The sequence below is a fragment of the Zalophus californianus genome, chromosome 8 (assembly GCF_009762305.2).
Source record: "Zalophus californianus isolate mZalCal1 chromosome 8, mZalCal1.pri.v2, whole genome shotgun sequence".
Taxonomy (NCBI): domain Eukaryota; kingdom Metazoa; phylum Chordata; class Mammalia; order Carnivora; family Otariidae; genus Zalophus; species Zalophus californianus.
Window position 1 is genome coordinate 38,840,044 of NC_045602.1, and position 18,427 is coordinate 38,858,470.

The following is an 18,427-nucleotide window of genomic DNA, read 5'->3' on the forward strand; positions in this document are numbered from 1 at the left end:
GTGCTAATTTGAAGTCCTAAAACAAGGGATGATGGTTGGCTTCTCTGCCCTTCCAACAATATAGTATAAACTTTTTAACTTCTCCTAATCTAATAGGTATAAAATGACATCTCGGTTTATTTCATTTGGTTTATTTGATTATGAAGCATAGCATCTTTCCCCATCTTTAGAAGCCACGTGTATTTCTTTTTCTGTGAACTTATCATGTCCTTGCCCGTTTTTCTGCTCCCCTCCCCACCACCGCCCTTTACCACAAAGCTTTTCAACAGTTCTCTATAGTCAGTGCTTTCATTTCTTCTGTCTCATTCTCTTTTGCCAGCCTTCTTCCCCCACCCAAGGCTCCTTGCCAGGTCATCAATACCCTCGCTGCATCCAGCAGGAATCCTCAGGGCTCTTGCCTCTTGACCCTACAGCAGCAGCTGACCCCACTGATCCTGTGATGACTCCTCCACCCTAATACCCCTCCTCACCTGGTTTCCACCTGATTTTCCTCCCACCTCACAGCTCCTCCCCATCTCCCTGACTTCTCAACCTTGACCGGCCCCAGACCTCAGTCCTTGGACCACTTCTACACCTTGGCAATGGCGTCGGGTCTCCTGGTTTTCAATACCACCCATAGGCTCTTAACTGCCCAGTTTCTATCTCCAGCTGGTCCTGACCTCTCCTGTGTAGCCAGCTGCCTCCGCAAATCTGCACTTGGATGTCCTAGAGGCATTTCTAACTTAATGCTGCCGTATCCAAACGGATCTTCCCCCAAAACCCATTTCAACTATCATCATCTCCCCATTCAAAGAAAAGCAGCTCACCTTTCCACTTTGCACCAGCCCAAAACACGGAGTCATCTTGACGCCTCTCTTTCTCTCATGTGCCCCCCAGCCGATCTGTTAATAAATTCCATTGGCTGTCCCTTCAAAGGCATCCCAAAGCCAACCACTTACTATCTCCCCGGCAGATGCTCTGGCCCCAGTGACCAGCACCTCCTGCCTGGATTACCCTAATCCACTTCTCCACCTCTGCCTGTGTCCCTCTCAGTCTTTTCGTAATCCAGTGGCCAAAGTCCTTCTTTAAACCTAAAAATTGGGGGGCGCCTGGGTGGTTCAGTCAGTTAAGCATCTGCCTTCGGCTCAGGTTGTGATCCCAGGGTCCTGGGATCGAGCCCCATGTGGGAAAGCGGGAGTCTGCTTCTCCCTCTCTCTCTGAACACCCCCACGCATTCTCTCTCTCACTCACTCACACCCTTTCAAATGAATAAATGAAAACCTTAAAAAAAAAAAACAACCCTAAAAATTGGGTTATGTCGTCCCTTTGCTCATTCCCTTCCAGTGGCCCCATCTCCTATAAAGAAGACTAAGAGCCTTTGCACCTGCTCACCTGTCTGTAGACAATTGTGCAGCACCCTGTGACTTCCCTGACCTCATTCTGTTGCACTCACGGCCTCCCAGGCCTGACCCTTTGGGGTCTCTCCTGGTCATTTGGCCCCACTCATCACCGTGAGAAGATCTCTCTCCCCCTCGGGGCTTTGCTCAAATATCACCTTCACAGTGAGCCCTGCTCCGGAGAACCACTTAACCTATGCCCCTCGGCACAGCTGTCTCGCCCTGCAGGCCCGCCCTCCTTTTCTCCGTATCACTCATTACTTTCCAGCATATTATACACTTCCCTGGTTTAGTTTATTGTCACTTCCCCCAACTGGTATTGATTCTCCTCATCTTAATATTATGCTTATTCATTTATTTCTTTTTTTGCTACATTCCCGGCACTTAGAATGGTGTCAGGCACATATGTGTTAAACAAATATTTGCCAAAAGAGCAAATGATTAAATTAAAAAGTAAATTTTTTTCCCACCTGCATTGTTGGTCTTTTTCTTCTCGGCAGATAAGGGACTTGGATGCTTTTGTCATTTGTATTGCAAATATGTTCCCAGTTTGTTCTTTGCCTTTCGATTTTGTGTATGGTAATTTTTCCATGCAGAAATTTTGATTATTATGTAGGCAATGCACTAGTTGTTTTTTTTTAATTTATAGTTCCCAGGTTTTAGGTCATGCTTAGAGAAGCTCCCTTTCATATGTATATGTATTATGATAAAATATACACATAACATAAAATTTACTATTTCACCCATTTTTTAAAGATTTTATTTATTTATTTGACAGAGAGAGAGAGCGTGGCAGGCAGATGGAGAGGGAGAAGCAGGCTCCCCTCTGAGCAGGAACCTGGTGTGGGGCTCGATCCCAGGACCCTGGGATCATGATCTGAGCTGAAGGCAGATGTTTAACTGACTGAGCCACCCAGGCGCCCCTATTCCACCCATTCTTAAGTGTATAGTTCAGTAGCAGTAAGTACATTCACTTTGTGCCTCCCATCCCCTCTCCAGCCGTGGGCAACCACCCCTCTACTCTCTCTCCGTGGGTTTGAATACTTTAGGTACTTCACGTAAGTGGAATATATATATTTTTTCAATGTTTGGAAATTAATGAACACATTCTGGCATGGTACTTGGCCCAAACATTCTTGAGATACTTCAACGTGCGCACCTACTCTGATCTACCCCCAGCCCACATGTCCACCCCTCCCACACCCACTCCCAGTTAAGTTTACTGCCAGCAGCGATTTACTGGTGTCTGCCCGGAGACTTCCAAGAATTTCGCAGCCTCTTCTGCCACTTCTCAAAGTGTGATCCACAGAGCACCAGCCACCCAACCTCCACATGAACTGGATAAAAATACAGATTTTTGGAGTTGGCTCCACACCTAGTGACCATCCATCCAGACTTGGTGGAGCTAAGAAATCAGCATTTTACCAAGGTGCTCAGATGCAAGGCACTCTTTCAGAGCTAGGGATCAATGGTGAACGGGTGCTTGATCTAGAAAAGGCACATGGCAGTACAAGACTGGGGTCTGCATCCCCACTCAGCCTTAGCTACTTGTCCCCTCTGTGAAATGGGGGTAAGATTTCCTGTGTCAGGAGATGAAATGAGATTGAAGGGAGATACCATCTATGGCTGTGTTTTGTAAACTCTGAAGAATATACACATGTAAGGGCTGCTAGCATTATCTTGGAGCCTCCCAATCCTGTTTCTGCAGCCTCAGAATCAGGGCTCCTCCCCAGGCCAAGGAATGACAAAAACATCCCTTCAGGTTGACTTCACGCTGGGGTGGGGCACAGTGCTGGGCCGGGGCAAATCTACAAGCAAGTGCCACAGAACAGGTGTCAACTCCTTGTCTTTTATGTTAATAATTGAAAGGTGCACTTTATTAACCTTAAAAAAAATTTTTTTTAAGTTCACTTGTGCACATTCTTGTTTGTACCTTGTGAGATGAGCATAATTACCCTCTTTGTACAGATGATAAAACTGAAGGTTTTTATGGAAGTGAGATTTCATGGAAGGAAGAAGCCTAGCTCCAAATCCTGTGACATTTGGCCGAATCGCCTGAGCCCTCAGTTTCCTCAGCTATAAAATGGGTTTGCAGCTGTATTAACTCCACGTTTATGGTAAGTTTTCAATAAGATAAGGTCTGTGCTGAGCCCAACACGGACTGGCATGCCCAGTGGCACCAGGGGTCCACTCCACGGCACTTGCTCCAAAGTCTGTGCTCTCTCCCTCATGTTGAGGTGTTTCAGGGGGCCTTAAAAAAATGCAAGAGGAGTGAAGATAGATGGGGTGGCTGCTGGCATGCAGCCATATTCTGCCCCAGGAGTAAACTAGACAAGAAGCTAGGAATCTTCTTCTGAGAATATTACAATGTTCACTGACCAAAACAGGCTTCTCCTGAATTTACTGATTAAACACAGTTATACTGGGGCACCTGGGTGGCTCAGTCTGTTAAGCATCTGCCTTCAGCTCAGGTTATGATCCCAGTGTCCTGGGATCGAGTCTGGCATCGGGCTCCCTGCAGGGAGCCTGCTTCTCCCTCTGCCCCTCCCCTCTGCTCCTGCTTTCTCTGCCTCTCTCTCAAATAAATAAATAAAATCCTTTAAAAATATATTTAAAAAAATAATAAATAAATACAGTTATTGCATTAGGCCAGAGTTGGGACTAGGAATGTGCAGGGGGTGGCCCAAACCCAATTTGGAGTTCCCACAGACGGGCAGTCTTCCCAAAGACGACTCCATCTGGTTAAGAGTAGAATTCAGTTGGCAAAGCTGTGGGCCATCCTCAGGAATGTCACTCAGGTAACCTGACATCACCGGGTACTGAGAGCTTCCCCAGGTGGACACACAACCCTGCAGGGAGCCCGAAGCTGCCGGTGTAAGAACTAGGAGAGCTGCCATAGAAAATGCCTGGAGGTCAGGCCTGGGGCCGCCTCATTGCTGTGCTTCCCCTTAGAAAGCCCTTCCTCCTGCTTACCCCCTTCATTCCTTCAACATTTATTGAGCCTCTACTGTGCGCCAGGTTCCAGGAGCAACAAAGAGAAATAAAAGACTCTCTGACACAAATTCAACCGTAACAATTTTAAAGACAATAACAATTAAAATGAAAAAGTTCTAGCAAGTATTAAGCTTCTCTGCCAGGACCGAGGTGTTGGGTCCGGTAATCCTTACAGCACCCCTCAGAGAGATGTAGGAATGACAGGACTTGGGAACTCACAGGAATGGCAAACTTAGGGACAGGGGATGGTCCAGACAGGCTTTTCCAAGAAGACAGTAATTCAGCTGGGGTAAAGCAGAAGAAAGGGTTTTCTAGCGGACAGAAAGAAACAGCAAGTGCACAGGCCCGGAGGTGGGCAACGGGGAAGGCGTGGGGAGCCGTGCTCACGTGGAGGGCCAGAGAGCCAGGTTATGCAGGAGATGAGGAATATCACACTGCGTTCTGATCCCTGGGGCGGGGATATGGGGAGGACCTGCAGGGGGCGCTCCTGGATGCCGACAGAGCAAGGCGGCTGCGGCGGGGCCTGATGGAGGGCCCCCTCGGAGAGAGATCTCTGAGGCGGGCTTTCTGGACTTCAGTGGCTCTTGCCCAGACCCAGCTCAGGGTCACCTTGAGGCCTCTCTGTGGGACTGGGTGGCCAGCGTCTCAAGTGCAGCGTGTTGGGGTCTCCACTCATCCTCGTGGCTGGAGCCAGTCCCTGCCTGTGCTCAGCTCCAAGAGGCCCAGGCCCCAGCTAGCCTTCCTGCTGTGTCCCTTGGCTCCCATGGAGCCGTCCAGACTTGGCTCTGTGACCCATTTCAGATCTTAAGCACGGCCAGTCGCAGCCCTTGTGAGTCTGTGATGGGGGCTATGACTTCCTGAACACCTCGGATTCAGAATCCAGAGGGAGCTCTGAATCTGCCCATCTTCTTGGTTGGGCCATTGTTCCTCCCAAAGGGGTGGTTAACGCAGGAAACTTGGACATTAGGGAGCAAGACAGCTATCACATTAAAGGGCTTTCCATCATTTATGTAGAATAAAAACGGCATGCAACATTCTAAAAATGACTGAACCATTGGGGTTAGCATCAGATAAATCTGGGATTCACGTTCTGGCTTTGCCACGTGTGGCTTCAGGCGGGCACTTAACTTCCCCGACCCTCTGTTTCTTCATCGGTGTGTGAGGACAAAATAATGCATGTGATGTGTGCAGCACAGAGCCTGGCATAGGATGAGTGCTCTATAAAGGGTGGCTATTGTTAGGAATGTTTTCACCTCAACTAAATCATTTTGTGGAAGTAACTATGTGTTAAATCTGTCAGCTGAGGGGGCCCTGGGTGGCTCAGTCCTTAGGCATCTGCCTTCCACTCGGGTCATGATCCCAGGGTCCTGGGATCGAGCCCCGCGTCGGGCTTCCTGCTCGGCGGGAAAGCCTGCTTCTTCCCTCTCCCACTCCCCCTGCTTGTGTTCCCTCGCTCGCTGTGTCTCTCTCTGTCAAATAAATGAATAAATAAATAAATAAATAAATAAAATCTTTAAAAAAACAAAACTGTCAGCTGATCCACATGACCCAGCACTGGAAAAAATGTTATTTAAAAGTAGTGAACTTTCGGGTGCCTGGGTGGCTCAGTTGGTTGAGCGACTGCATTCGGCTCGGGTCATGGTCCTGGAGTCCCGGGATCGAGTCCCGCGTCGGGCTCCCTGCTCGGTGGAGAGCCTGCTTCTCCCTCTGCCTCTGCCTGCCTCTCTGCCTACTTGTGCTCTCTCTATCTCTGTCAAATAAATAAATAAAATCTTTTAAAAGAAATAAAAATAAATAAATAAATAAAAGTAGCGAACTTTTGCTTATAGACACTTTTACACACATCGTAGAAGGTGTTATAAATAAAACAGATTCACTAAGAATTTTAACAGGTAAGGGAGAAGGGTAAGAAAGCATTTGACAAGCGATGAAGAGATAAGGATCATTTGTGAAATTATTTAACTTCACCAGGGACCAGAGACTATACTATCCAAATAACGGACTTTCTCTTTCTCTTTCTCTCTCCTCCCTCCCTCCTTCCTTCCTTCTTCCCTCCCTCCCTTTCCTTCCTTCCTTTCTCCCTTCCTTCCTTCCTCCCTCCCTCCTCCCTCCCTCCTTCTTTTCCTCCTTCCCTCCCTCTGTTTCCTTCCTTCTTCCCTCCCTCCCTTTCCTTCCTTCCTTTCTCCCTTCCTTCCTTCCTCCCTCCCTCCTCCCTCCCTCCTTCTTTTCCTCCTTCCCTCCCTGTTTCCTTCCTTCTTCCCTCCCTCCCTTTCCTCCCTTCCTTCCTCCCTTCCTTCCTCCCTTCCTCCTTCCCTCCCTCCCTTTCCTTCCTTCCTTCCTTCCTTCCTTCCTTCCTTCCTTCCTTCCTTTCTCCCTTCCTTCCTTCCTCCCTCCCTCCTCCCTCCCTCCTTCTTTTCCTCCTTCCCTCCCTCCGTTTCCTTCCTTACTTCCTCCCTCCCTTCCTTCCTCCCTCCCTCCCTCCTTCTTTTCCTCCTTCCTTCCTCCTTCCCTCCCTCCCTTTCCTCCCTCCCTTTCCTCCCTTCCTTCCTCCCTTCCTCCTTCCCTCCCTCTTTTCCTCCTTCCCTCCCTCCCTTTCCTTCCTTCCTTCCTTCCTTCCTCCTTCCCTCCCTCCCTTTCCTCCCTTCCTCCCTTCCTTCCTTCCTTCCTCCTTCCCTCCCTCCCTCCCTCCCTCCTTCTTTTCCTCCTTCCTTCCTCCTTCCCTCCCTCCCTCCCTCCCTTCCTTCCTTCCTTCCTTCCCTCCTTCCTTCCTTCTCTTTCTTTCTTACTGCGAGTAGGAAGGATGACAAAGGTAGTGTGAATTAGACATGCTTATAAATGGCTAGCAGTAATCTAAAGGGGTGCAGCTTTCTTTTTTCCTCCCTTCCTTTCTTCCTTTCCCTCCCTCTCTTCCACCTTTCCTTTCTGTTTTAATGTCTATGATGGGAAATTCCAAACACACACAAAAGTGGAGAGAGTAGGATAATGGACTTCCATGCACCCATCACCAGCTACAGCTTTTATTTTGTCACTGATCTTGTTTTACTTATTCCCTTGTTCTAATAACACTGTTTTGCTGCATCATTTTATTTATTTAGTTAGTTATTAAAGATTTTATTTATTCATTTGGCAGAGAGAGAGAGCGCAGAAGCAGGGGGAGCAGCAGAGGGAGAGGGAGAAGCAGGCTCCCTGCTGAGCAGGGAACCCTATGCAGGACTCGATCCCAGGACCCCGGGATCATGACCTGAGCCACAGGCAGATGCTTAACCGACTGAGCCACCCAGGACCCTTTGCTACAGCATTTTAAAGTAAATTTCAGACATCATCTCTCCTGTAAGTATTTCAAAATGAAGTCTCTCTAACATAACAAAAATCCCATCATCACACCTAAGAAATGATTCCTTAATATTAAAGGTAATGCCTGTTTAGAAAGCGGGTTGGTGATACTCATTGAGAATATATCCATACACCTTGACACATAACTTTGCTTCTTTTTCTCCCTATTATAGAAAAAAAGTTTATTCTGTAGCCTAATTTGCAAGGGAAAAATACATAATTGGAAACAACTTGAATGTCTAACAATAGTAATTATGGTAGGTTCATGCAAGGATATTTATAAAGTTTGAGGTGAGTGGCAATGCTTATACTTAATGCCACAAAGATGGAGCAGGATTTGAAATTACATATTGAGTATGAGATCTGTAAAATGCCTATAAAAGTTCTCCCTGAACACTGACTGTATCTCAGATGCTGTGGGAAGAGTGTTTACTCAAAAGGTAGGAGTGTTATTAGTGCTTCTACTAATGAGGACATTGCTGTTCAGAGACATGGAATAACTTTCTAGAATACCCCTCAGCTGCTAAGATGTAAACTGAGGCATGGGTGGAACCCCAGATTTGTCTGGCTCAACAGCCCAAGGATCTAACCATTGTCTGGCAGCCTGGGCATCAAAGTGTTAACAGGAGCTGTCTCTTGACTGAGCAGTGGGATTGAGGTGATTTCTTTTCCTTCTTCACACCTTCTTCACTTTGCAACATTTTCTACTGAAGGTATTCATTTTATGTTAGAACAAAATATGTTCAGATTACATATTTTAAATTGTATATTTAAAAGACAGAACATGTTTGGAACATGTCCTAGATAAAGGGCTAACATGGCCATGTGAAAAAAACCTCCTATAAACCGGTAAGAAGAAAGATAATTCAGGGCAAAAGATGTGACTCAGGGGTGCCTGGGTGGCTCAGTCGTTGAGCGTCTGCCTTCAGCTCGGGTCGTGATCCCAGGGTCCTGGGATCGAGTCCCGGTTGGGCTCCCTGCTCCGCGGGAGGCCTGCTTTTCCCTCTCCCACTCCTCCTGCTTGTGTTCCCTCTCCCGCTGTGTCTCTCTCTGTCAAACAAATAAATAAAATCTTTTTTTTTAAAGATTTTATTTATTTATTTGAGAGAGAGAGAATGAGAGATCGGGAGCACGAGAGGGAAGAGGGTCAGAGGGAGAAGCAGACTCCCTGCTGAGCAGGGAGCCCGATGTGAGACTTGATCCCGGGACTCCAGGATCATGACCTGAGCCGAAGGCAGTCGCTTAACCAACTGAGCCACCCAGGCACCCCAAATAAATAAAATCTTAAAAAAAAAAAAGATGCAACTCAGAAACCCAATGGCTAATGAGATAAAATAGATCCTGTATCTCACTAGTGGCCAAGTAATTGCAAATTAAAGCCGAGATGAGATACCATATTCCATTCATGAAATTGGCAAAAATCAAAAAAAGATTGATTATATCTCTGCACTGGTGAGGAGATGGGAAGGAGGAAGGGGGCTGTTCAGGTGGGATCTATTAGCACCAAGCATTCACCCCATTTGACCCAGCACAAACCCAGCACTCGTAAGACTCTGTCTTACAGAAATAAAAGCATCATTTGTAAGGATATATGCTCATGAATTGTTATTGCTGCATAATTTGTAGGAAGGAAACTGGAAAAGCATGACTGCCCCCCAATAAGGAAATAGTTGAATAAATCAAGATCTATCAATTCAATGGAATACCAGGCAGCCATTAAAAATAATTAGACCTGTAAGTAATGACTTGCCAAGAGAAAAGGAAGACGCTGAGTACTGTGTAGAGAGCCTAATTACTCAGGTACAGTCTCCTTTCCAGCAGCACCACACACTTGGAAGCTTATTGGAAATGCAGAATCTTGCCCCCAGCCTAGACTAACCAACTGAGAATCTGCATTTTAACAAGATCCCCTAGGGAAGCACTGGTGTATAGGATGATTTCAATGGGAAAGCCTTCTCATGTATTGTGGCAAAAATAGATAGTCAACCATCCAAATAATCCTCTCTTTCTATTCTAACTTCTCATTTTTTGCTGGGCACAGGGCCACCCACGACTAAGGTGAATTTCCCAGCCTTCCTTGTAGTTTGTTGGGACCATGTGCTGAGCTCTGGCCAAGAGGACGGAACTGGAAGCGAAGAAGAATCTATCTGTCTTGTGCCCCTAAAAGGGAATACACCTGTATTCCTCTGGGCGTTTCTTGCTCTCTGCTCCCAGGAAAATGTCAATAACTGAATGAGTCACTCACTGTCTTAGCTTGGACTAGCATAACAAAATACCACAGGCCGGCGGCCTTCAACAACAGAAATTTATTTTCTCACAATTGTGGAGGTTGGAAGTCCACGATCAAGGTCTGGCAGGGTTTGGTCTCTGGTGAGGCTTCTCTTCCCGGCTTGCAGATGGCTGCCTTCCAGGCTGTGTCCTCACGTGGCTGTTCCTGTGTGTGTGTGTGTGTGTGTGTGTGTGTGTGTGTGTGTGTGTGTGTACATGCTGAGAGAGAGGGAGAGAAAGAACTCTCTTTCTCTTCCTCTATTTAGAAGACCATCAATCCTATCAGAACAGGGTCCCACCCTTATGACCTCATTGGACCCTAATTACCTCTTAAAGTCCCTGTCTCCAAATACAGTCACATTGGGGGTCAGGGCTTCAAGCTCTGAATCTGGGGGGTGAGGGGGCCACAGTTTAGTCTATGGCAGCCACCTTGAACACAGAGATGGGAACCACAGCAGAGGCGCCCCACCGGACTCGGCCGCCTACCTCCGAAACGTTAGACTGGGAGAAACTAGGATGTTCAAGCCACTGCACCTCGGTTCCTAGTTCGGCAGCTCTACCTGTTTCCTAACCCACTCATACGTGGATATGGTTACAGAGGCTCCACTGAGCAAGAAGGAAAGTATAAAATGATGCCCTGGAAATGGGCTACGGGGTGGGCGTGGTGAGCAAACTAAGTGTCCTGAGGGAAGGTTACCCAACAGCATTTTACAGTCACCCTCAACGTTCAGACAACTATGGGAAACGAGATTTGTCCCATTTTGTAAGTAAATGCCTAAAACAAGAATCTTTCCAGCAGGACTCTTCGTTGTCATGCGACGTCACACACATTCCAGCCTCCACACACACCAGTTTTGCTCCCTCCCTTCTCCCCCCCCCCCCCCCCCCGCCCTCCCCTCTTCCCCCCTGCCGTCCCTGCCCCTCCCCTCCGCAGGTGGTGCGTGGGTGCAGATGCTGTCCTGGGACAGGCCAGGGAACAAGGGAGAACAAACACCCTCAGTGCTGCTGGAACGGCTTCCCAGGGTTTTATTTTCAGTCCTCCTGTCGGTTCTCCAAGTGCCAAGGTCGGACTTCCTTGGGAGACGGAGGATGTCCGCAGCGCCCCTGAAGGCGCTCTCACCCTTCCTACTGGTAAAATGGCATCATGGGCCCCCATCGTTTCAAGATGGGGAACTTGACTTCATGGTGATACGGACAGAGGCAGCCAGGCAGTAGAAAGTAGCTCTTGCCCTCCTCGGGCGCAGGCTGGACCTCGGGCTCCAGGAGGCACGGAAAGCCGGCGCTCTGGCGGACCCGGTTGGGGGCACCCTGGGCCGGGTACAGGGCGTGGGAAACGGGGTACACGGAAGGGCATATACTGGTGAACCTGCACTCCTCCTCCGCTGCGGCCACACGGTCCTGATCCTGCGGGGGAAAGAAGCCAGGCTGTCCCAGGTCTTTGGCGGTCATGTGGGGTTTTCTGAAGGCGGGGTATCCATCCTCTAGCCTGGGCTTGGAGCTGGGGACGACCCTATAAAATTCTTTGTCCTGGAGTTGGGCATCCAGCTTCGCTTGCTGTGGAAATAAGTCACACAGGAATGGACGGCTGAGACAGGTGAAAGGTGAAGCAAGCAAGCTTCCTTGGCCTCATCCAAGACAGAGCACACTTCTCTTTAGTTAAAAAACATTTAAACTTGTTTTTGAATGGTGATATATACGACCCAGGGAAATACTGAAATAGTAGAAAAGGGTTTCTAGTGAAAAGTCAGTGTCTTTCCCACCCCTCCTCCCTTGGAGCCCATCTCCAGAGGCAACCACCCAGGTAAGTGGTTTTTCTATCTCTCTAGATATAGCTTATGTTTGCATAAACATATAATGAATTTTACACCGCCTGGCTTGTACGCAACTGATGCACATTGTAATCCCACTCTGCATTTTGCTTCCATTAAATACTATATCCCAGAAATTGTTCCATCTTTGTTTGCACGGATTTTCTTATTTTTAGTGGATCTACCTGGAGATAGAAAAGGATTTCTTGAACAAGATTTAAAAAGGACAAATGATAAAGGGAAAGACTGTACATCCAACTATATTAAAGTAAAAATTTCTTTTCACTGAAAGGGAGTGAAAAGATAGACCACAGCCTGTGAAGAGTGTTGCCATTTCTATAACTGACAAATGAAACATGTCTAGAGTATTTACAAAACTCCTACAAATCAAGAAGAAAAAGACAAGCATCCCAATAAAAACATGGGCAAGGGGCACCTGGGTGGCTCAGTCATTGAGCGTCTGCCTTCGGCTCAGGTCGTGACCCCAGGGTTCTGGGATCGAGCCCTGCATCGGGCTCCCTGCTCCACGGGAAGCCTGCTTCTCCCTCTCCCACTCCCCCTGCTTGTGTTCTGTCTCTTGCTGTCTCTCTCTCTCTCTGTGTCAAATAAATTAATAAAATCTTAAAAAATAAAATTAAAAAAATAAAAAATAAAAACACGGGCAAAAGACATGACAGCCATCTCGCAGAATAATAAATATCCATAAACATATGAAAAGATGCTGAATCTCATTAATAAGCAGTGAAATGAAAATTACGAGCACAAGAAGATATTCTTTCAAACCCACCAAATTAGCCAAAATTGGAAAGTCTTTAATACCAAGTTGATGGCAAGGTTGGAGAGCCACAGAACGGATTGTCCCCTGCTCCAGTGATGCAGCCACTTTGGCCAATAGCAATGTTCCCTGGGACAAGCAATTCCCCGCCTGGGCCGGGGACTCCTGCGCCTTAGGCTGTGTAATCCGCACTGCAGCATAGGACAATAGGAGTAGCAGACAAGTAAAAACCCAGATGTCCAACAGCAGAGGGGACAAATATATGGTGGCGTATTCATGCAATGTAATACAACACAGCAGAAAATGAATAATATATCATAAGTAACGTAATGTTTGGCAAGAAGTAAAAGTCACAGAGTACAAATATCCGATGTATAACTGAGCTCAAAAAGGCAAACCTCAACAGTTTGTTCACAGGGATACATATAGAGGAAAACTATTTTTTTTAAAGACCCCCAAGGGAATGATTAACCCAAAATTCAGAAGAGTGGCTCCTCTGGAGGTGGGAGGAGGGGTGGGAGCAGGGAGGGGTCCCCTGGGGGCTCTAGGGTACTTCTAATGTGCTATGTTTTCACTCAGCCGGCTGGTAACGAGTACACTGGTGTTTGTTTTGTCAATGTTATTTATTTATTTATTTATTTTTAAAGATTTTTTTTTTATTTATTTATTGAGAGAGAGAGAGAATGGTAGAGAGAGAGCATGAGAGGGAAGAAGGTCAGAGGGAGAAGCAGACTCCCCGCTGAGCAGGGAGCCCGATGCGGGACTCGATCCTGGGACTCCAGGATCATGACCTGAGCGGAAGGCAGTCGCTCAACCAACTGAGCCACCCAGGCGCCCCTGTCAATGTTATTTAAACTGTGAGTGTATATCGTTTACACTCTCATGTGCATGACTTAGGGCTGATGTACGTTTTAAAACGTACACGCAAAGCACACACATAAAAGACTTCTTTAGCTCTCCCAGTATCAGATACTGTTCTAAATAAGTGCCCCCAATATCCACACAAAATAAAGATGAAGTAGAGATGATTTCAGTGGGCCACTGAACAGAAGACAAGACCGAATAACTTCTTACCTCTTGTGGTGTGACTCTGGAGTATTTGTGCTTCCCATAGTGTTGATAGGCAACCATGTAGGAGCTTTTGTATATGTCTAAATCCACAGGGGCCTGAAGGGCAAGGGAGATTACAAACAAGAGCCCTCGTCTTGACATTCTTCCACCTAAAGGCATTCGACGGCTTCTCATGGCCCATAGGACCAAGACCAACTTTTGGGCCTGGCACTCAGAGCCCCCATGATCTGGCTTCTACTGACCTTTGCCATCTGGCCCCGCTTGACTCCCCTCCATGCCTTCTGCACTCCAGCCTCACTACACTCCACTTTTCGCAGATGCGCATGCTCTTATCTCCTGCTGGAAATGCTCGTGGTACTCCTCACGGACTGACAAACTCCTACATATCCTCCAAAACCCAGATTAAATTTCTCCCCCCAAACATCTATCCCACCCTTCTATTCACCTCCCCCAAATTAAACTCTTTCTCCTCTGTTTTCACAGCACATTTTGCGTCCCTCATTACAGCACTTAGCATGGTAATTGTAATTGATTTAATGAAGTATACTAGATTAGGACCTAATCTTTGGCATCTCTGCAGGCTCGAAGCCCAGCACAGGGCCTGACACACCGCGGGTGCCTATTAAATGCATGCTGAATAAATAAGTGAGCCCCCAGAAAACCATAAATCATTACTTTCCTCTGCCTATTACACACACACACACACACACACACACACACACGTACACACATCATTCCAGAATGACAACCAGAGGGAGCCCAAGGTGCCTAGGCCTGTCTGCTAAAGCTGCTCAACCTTGAGGTGGTCACAGGCGACAGAAACCCACAACACTCACCTGTCTGGGGTACACCACACCTGCCATAGCAGACAACCTACACACAGACAAGTTGGTTATAGCCCTGCTTCCGCCCCAGGCGGGGGGAAACACCCGTTGTCCCCAAAGCCGTGTGCCAAGCCAGCAAGTCCTCTTAGACTTCCCCTGCACGTTACTCAATCATCCAGGGGTTGATGGCAGCAGCAAGGATCAATGGGCAGGTGGACAGGGGTCCTGGGACGAAGGGGCAGGAGCAGGTCCCAGAAGGAATCAGAGCTGATGAGAACATCAGATTCACCTCTCAAGCGGGGCAGGTAGTGTGCTGGTAAATCTTTAATAACCACCTTTTTCTGGCAAATAAATAAGCAGTGGTTGGTAGCATTTACCAGTTTCTATGGTGTAAATGCTCACACCACGGCCCATTTCAGGCTATCGACATAATGTCACTAATGTGGAGTTGCAAAGATGTACACGGAATGGGCTCCCAGAGCCAGGATGAGCTGACTCCAACACTCGGGTCCCACTGAACCAGGGCTCTGAGCTGCCCTGAAGAAGGAGGCTGCAGGCCTAGGACTTAGGGACGCCCTGATCCAGAAGCACCAACCATGTTTTCTAGTGGGGTTGGGGGTATCCAGGGTGAAGAAAGCTGTGAGGCTCTGCTTTCCCAGCTGAACAATAGCAGCAGATACGTCCAATCCTGCCCCTCACTCCCCAGCCCTGAAGTCCTAGTGGGGAGCCTCACAGCTGGGCGCTGGGGAGCAATCTGAGCTCCCAGTTCGTGACTGGTTCTCCACTCCATTCCCGTGGAACACCGCCCTGAGCCTCACTACAGTCGGTGCACTGTGGCTGAGCACAGCAGTTGCCAGACCTCAAATAGTCCTATGTCCCCTCGGTTTTGTGCGTGTACAGCTCCCCTCCTGGGGCCGGGGGCCAGCCTCAGTGCAAACAGTCCCTACCCCTCCTTCTGCCAAGAGGATGACGATGCTCCTGCCCTTCCCGCTCCAGGTGCCCCGCTGCGTGAAGAGTCCCACCACTTTGTCGCACTGCCGCACCTGTCCTTGAGATACGTAATGCAGGCTGCTTTGGTCACAGTCCCTGGTCATTGTGATGGTGACTGGCTCACCTCTTGTGTGGCAGTGCCCAGGTCCCTGGCCCACCACCCTCTCACGCAAGCCACTGGCTTCCAGGACGCCTGAGCCAACAGGAACCCCGGCAGCGGCATTGGAAGGTGCGGGGAGGCGGGGGCTTGCCAATACTCTACGGAATTGGACATTTCCAGGAGAGGGCGGTAAACAGAACCCCACATGGATTTTGACATCAGACCGCAGGCTACTCGATCCACTGCACACCGGAGCCCCTCCAGGCTTCTGTTGCCTGAAAGGCTGGCTTGTCCTTCCTCTGTCTGTCAGAATTTCGCCCTCTGTCACACCCTTGAGGCTGACCGTGATCCCAAAAATGAAAAATAAAATAAGTGCTGACGAGGATACGGAGAAACCGGAGTCCTCATGTGCTGCTGGTGGGAATGCAAATTGGTGCGGCCACTCTGGAAGACAGTACGGTGGTTCCTCAAAAAATTACACATCGCCACAGAATTGCCGTACGATCCTGCAATTCCTCCTTTGAGTGTGTGCCCCAGAGTCCCGAAAGCAGGGACTCGAACACAAACTTGTACGACCATGTTCATAGCAGTATTCACAGTGGCCAAGGGATGGAAACAACCCCAATATCCGTCAACAGGTGAGTGAATACACAAAATGTGATGTATACGTATGATGGAATACGATTCTGTCTTGTAAAAAGTTTAAAAAATTTCTAATTCCAGTATGGTTAACGTACTGTGTTATATTAGCTTCAGGTGGACAATATAGTGATTCAACGATTCTATACATTTCTCAGTGCTCATCACTTAGGTGATGCAGGTGCCCTCCTTAATCCCCAACACCTACTTCCCCCATCCCCCACCTGCCTCCCCTCTGGTAACCAGCAGTTTGTTCTCTCTTGTTAAGAGTCTGTTTTTTGGGTTTGTCTTTTCTTTTTTCTTTGTTCAAATATTATTCAGTTTTATTTTTATTTTTTTTTTAAGATTTTATTTATTTATTTGAGAGAGAGAATGAGATAGAGAGAGAGAGCATGAGAGGGGGGAGGGTCTGAGGGAGAAGCAGGCTCCTCGCCGAGCAGGGAGCCCGATGTGGGACTTGATCCCGGGACTCCAGGATCATGACCTGAGCCGAAGGCAGTCGCCCAAGCAACTGAGCCACCCAGGCACCCCAAATATTATTCAGTTTTAAAAAGAAATTGTAGCTCATGCTACAACATGAATGAATCTTGAAAACATGCAAAGTGAAATAAGCAAGACCATAAAGGACAAAGATTGTATGATTCCATTTACATGAGGTACCTAGGCTCATCAAGTTCATAGAGACAGAAAGTAGAGTCATGGTTGCCAGGGGACTGGTAGGAAAAGGGACAGCAAATTAAAGAAGATGAAAACTTTCTGGAAAAGGATAGGGGTGATGATGATTGCACAACATTGCAAACATATTTAAACCACTAAATTGTATACTTTGAATGGTTAAAATGGTAAAATTTTGTTATATATATTTACCACAGTAAAAATTATTCACTTTCTTTAAGAGCCACCTCTTCCAAGAAGCTCTTCTTGGTCTCTCACTAGATGCCACCACAGATTCCTTTCATTTATCCAACCAATATTTATTGAGCACTGTTTCGTGTTGAGTGCTGTTCTAAACTGTGCAGATTCAACAAGTGAACAAAATAGATGGGAATCCCCCTGATGCACAGAGTTTACATTCTGATGAGAGCAAAACACAGAGTAAACAAAGTAATAATTGCTCAACTGCTCCATTAGATCCAGCAAATAAACAAAGTGAAGTCTGAGAGAATGACTGAGTGACTCTTCAGGGGGGTCTGAGAAGGCCTCTGGAAAAGGATGGCATTAGACTGGAGATCTGAAGTGTAAGAACCAGTCATGGAAAGATCTGGAAGATAGGGGCTTCTCAGCACAGGTCAGCAAGTGCAAAGCCCGTAAGACAGGAACAAGGGAGAATGAGGGGGGCCCAGGAAAGGAGTGGGTGAGGGCAAGAAACCAAGAGCAAGGGTGTTGGGAATCTCTGACTTTCACCTTTCTGTAATGGCATGCCAGTTTCCCTTTGGAGAACTATTTCTCTCCCCTACAGGGATCATGTGATTTGTGTGGTACTGACCCTACTCCAGCTCTAAATGAGTGTGTCGAATGGACTACAATAGTCCGTCCCCCAGGCCACCGTGATTGATGCAAGGAGAGGCTCATGACCAGAGGTGGGCTGATAGGCGTCACCCTCAGCTCCTGGCAGAGTCTCTGTCTTTCTGTGATAGTAGGCATTAAGAACTGTGGGAGCCTGGAGCTGTCTGAAGCCATTTTTGCCACCAAGTGGAGAGAGCCTGGCCATGAATAAAATCAGTAGAGAAAAGAAAACCCAAAAGATGAAGACAGAGAGTGACTGCATCATGAGGACACTAACTAAGCTCCTGGATACAACCATGCCTGAAGCTTAACTACATCCGGACTTTGCCATTTATGTGAGCTGATATATTCCTTTTCCTGCTGAAGCCAGTTTTAGTTGAGTTTATGTAACTTACAGCTGAAGCAGTTCCAACAAATTCAAGGTTGGAGAACTAAAGTAGTTAGTTACTTCTAACAAACTGTGGTATCCTTCAGGTAAAGAACTTGGTCTTGGTCACTTTTTTATCCCTCAGTGCATGGTCACTTACACGCAGGGATTTAAGAAGTTCTTGTGAATATAATAATCCTGAAGGAAATGGCAAAGAATGGGGTGAAGAACAGAGTGGCCGCGGAGATGAAAGTGGAGGGAAAGCTGGGCTATAACAAGTGATTTTTGTGCCTCAAGGATATATTTTCAGGGAAATATTACCAAGTAGCTTCTGGAGTCCTGACTTTAAATCCTGATACTTGCTATCTTCATGTCC

At 47.4% G+C, this 18,427-nt stretch overlaps 1 protein-coding gene across 1 annotated transcript; it reads right to left on the reverse strand.

Moving 5' to 3' along the window:
- Positions 1 to 10,982: 10,982 nt before the first annotated feature.
- Positions 10,983 to 15,472, reverse strand: TEX37 (testis expressed 37). Its single transcript, XM_027623348.1, has 4 exons — positions 15,397 to 15,472; positions 14,462 to 14,498; positions 13,629 to 13,721; positions 10,983 to 11,525 (listed from the first exon to the last, which is right to left on the reverse strand). The coding sequence occupies exons 2-4, from the start codon at positions 14,486 to 14,488 to the stop codon at positions 11,097 to 11,099; spliced, it is 549 nt and encodes a 182-aa protein (XP_027479149.1). The 5' UTR covers positions 14,489 to 14,498; positions 15,397 to 15,472; the 3' UTR covers positions 10,983 to 11,096.
- Positions 15,473 to 18,427: the final 2,955 nt, after the last annotated feature.

Bases quoted from the DNA above. Each gene is read 5' to 3' on its own strand.
- TEX37 (XM_027623348.1), bottom strand. From the start codon at position 14,488: ATGGCAGGTGTGGTGTACCCCAGACAG. The intron at 13,722-14,461 runs GTGAGTGTTGTG...CTTGCCCTTCAG, and splicing joins GTGTGGTGTACCCCAGACAG to GCCCCTGTGGATTTAGACAT. The intron at 11,526-13,628 runs GTAAGAAGTTAT...TTATTTCCACAG, and splicing joins CCAGAGTCACACCACAAGAG to CAAGCGAAGCTGGATGCCCA.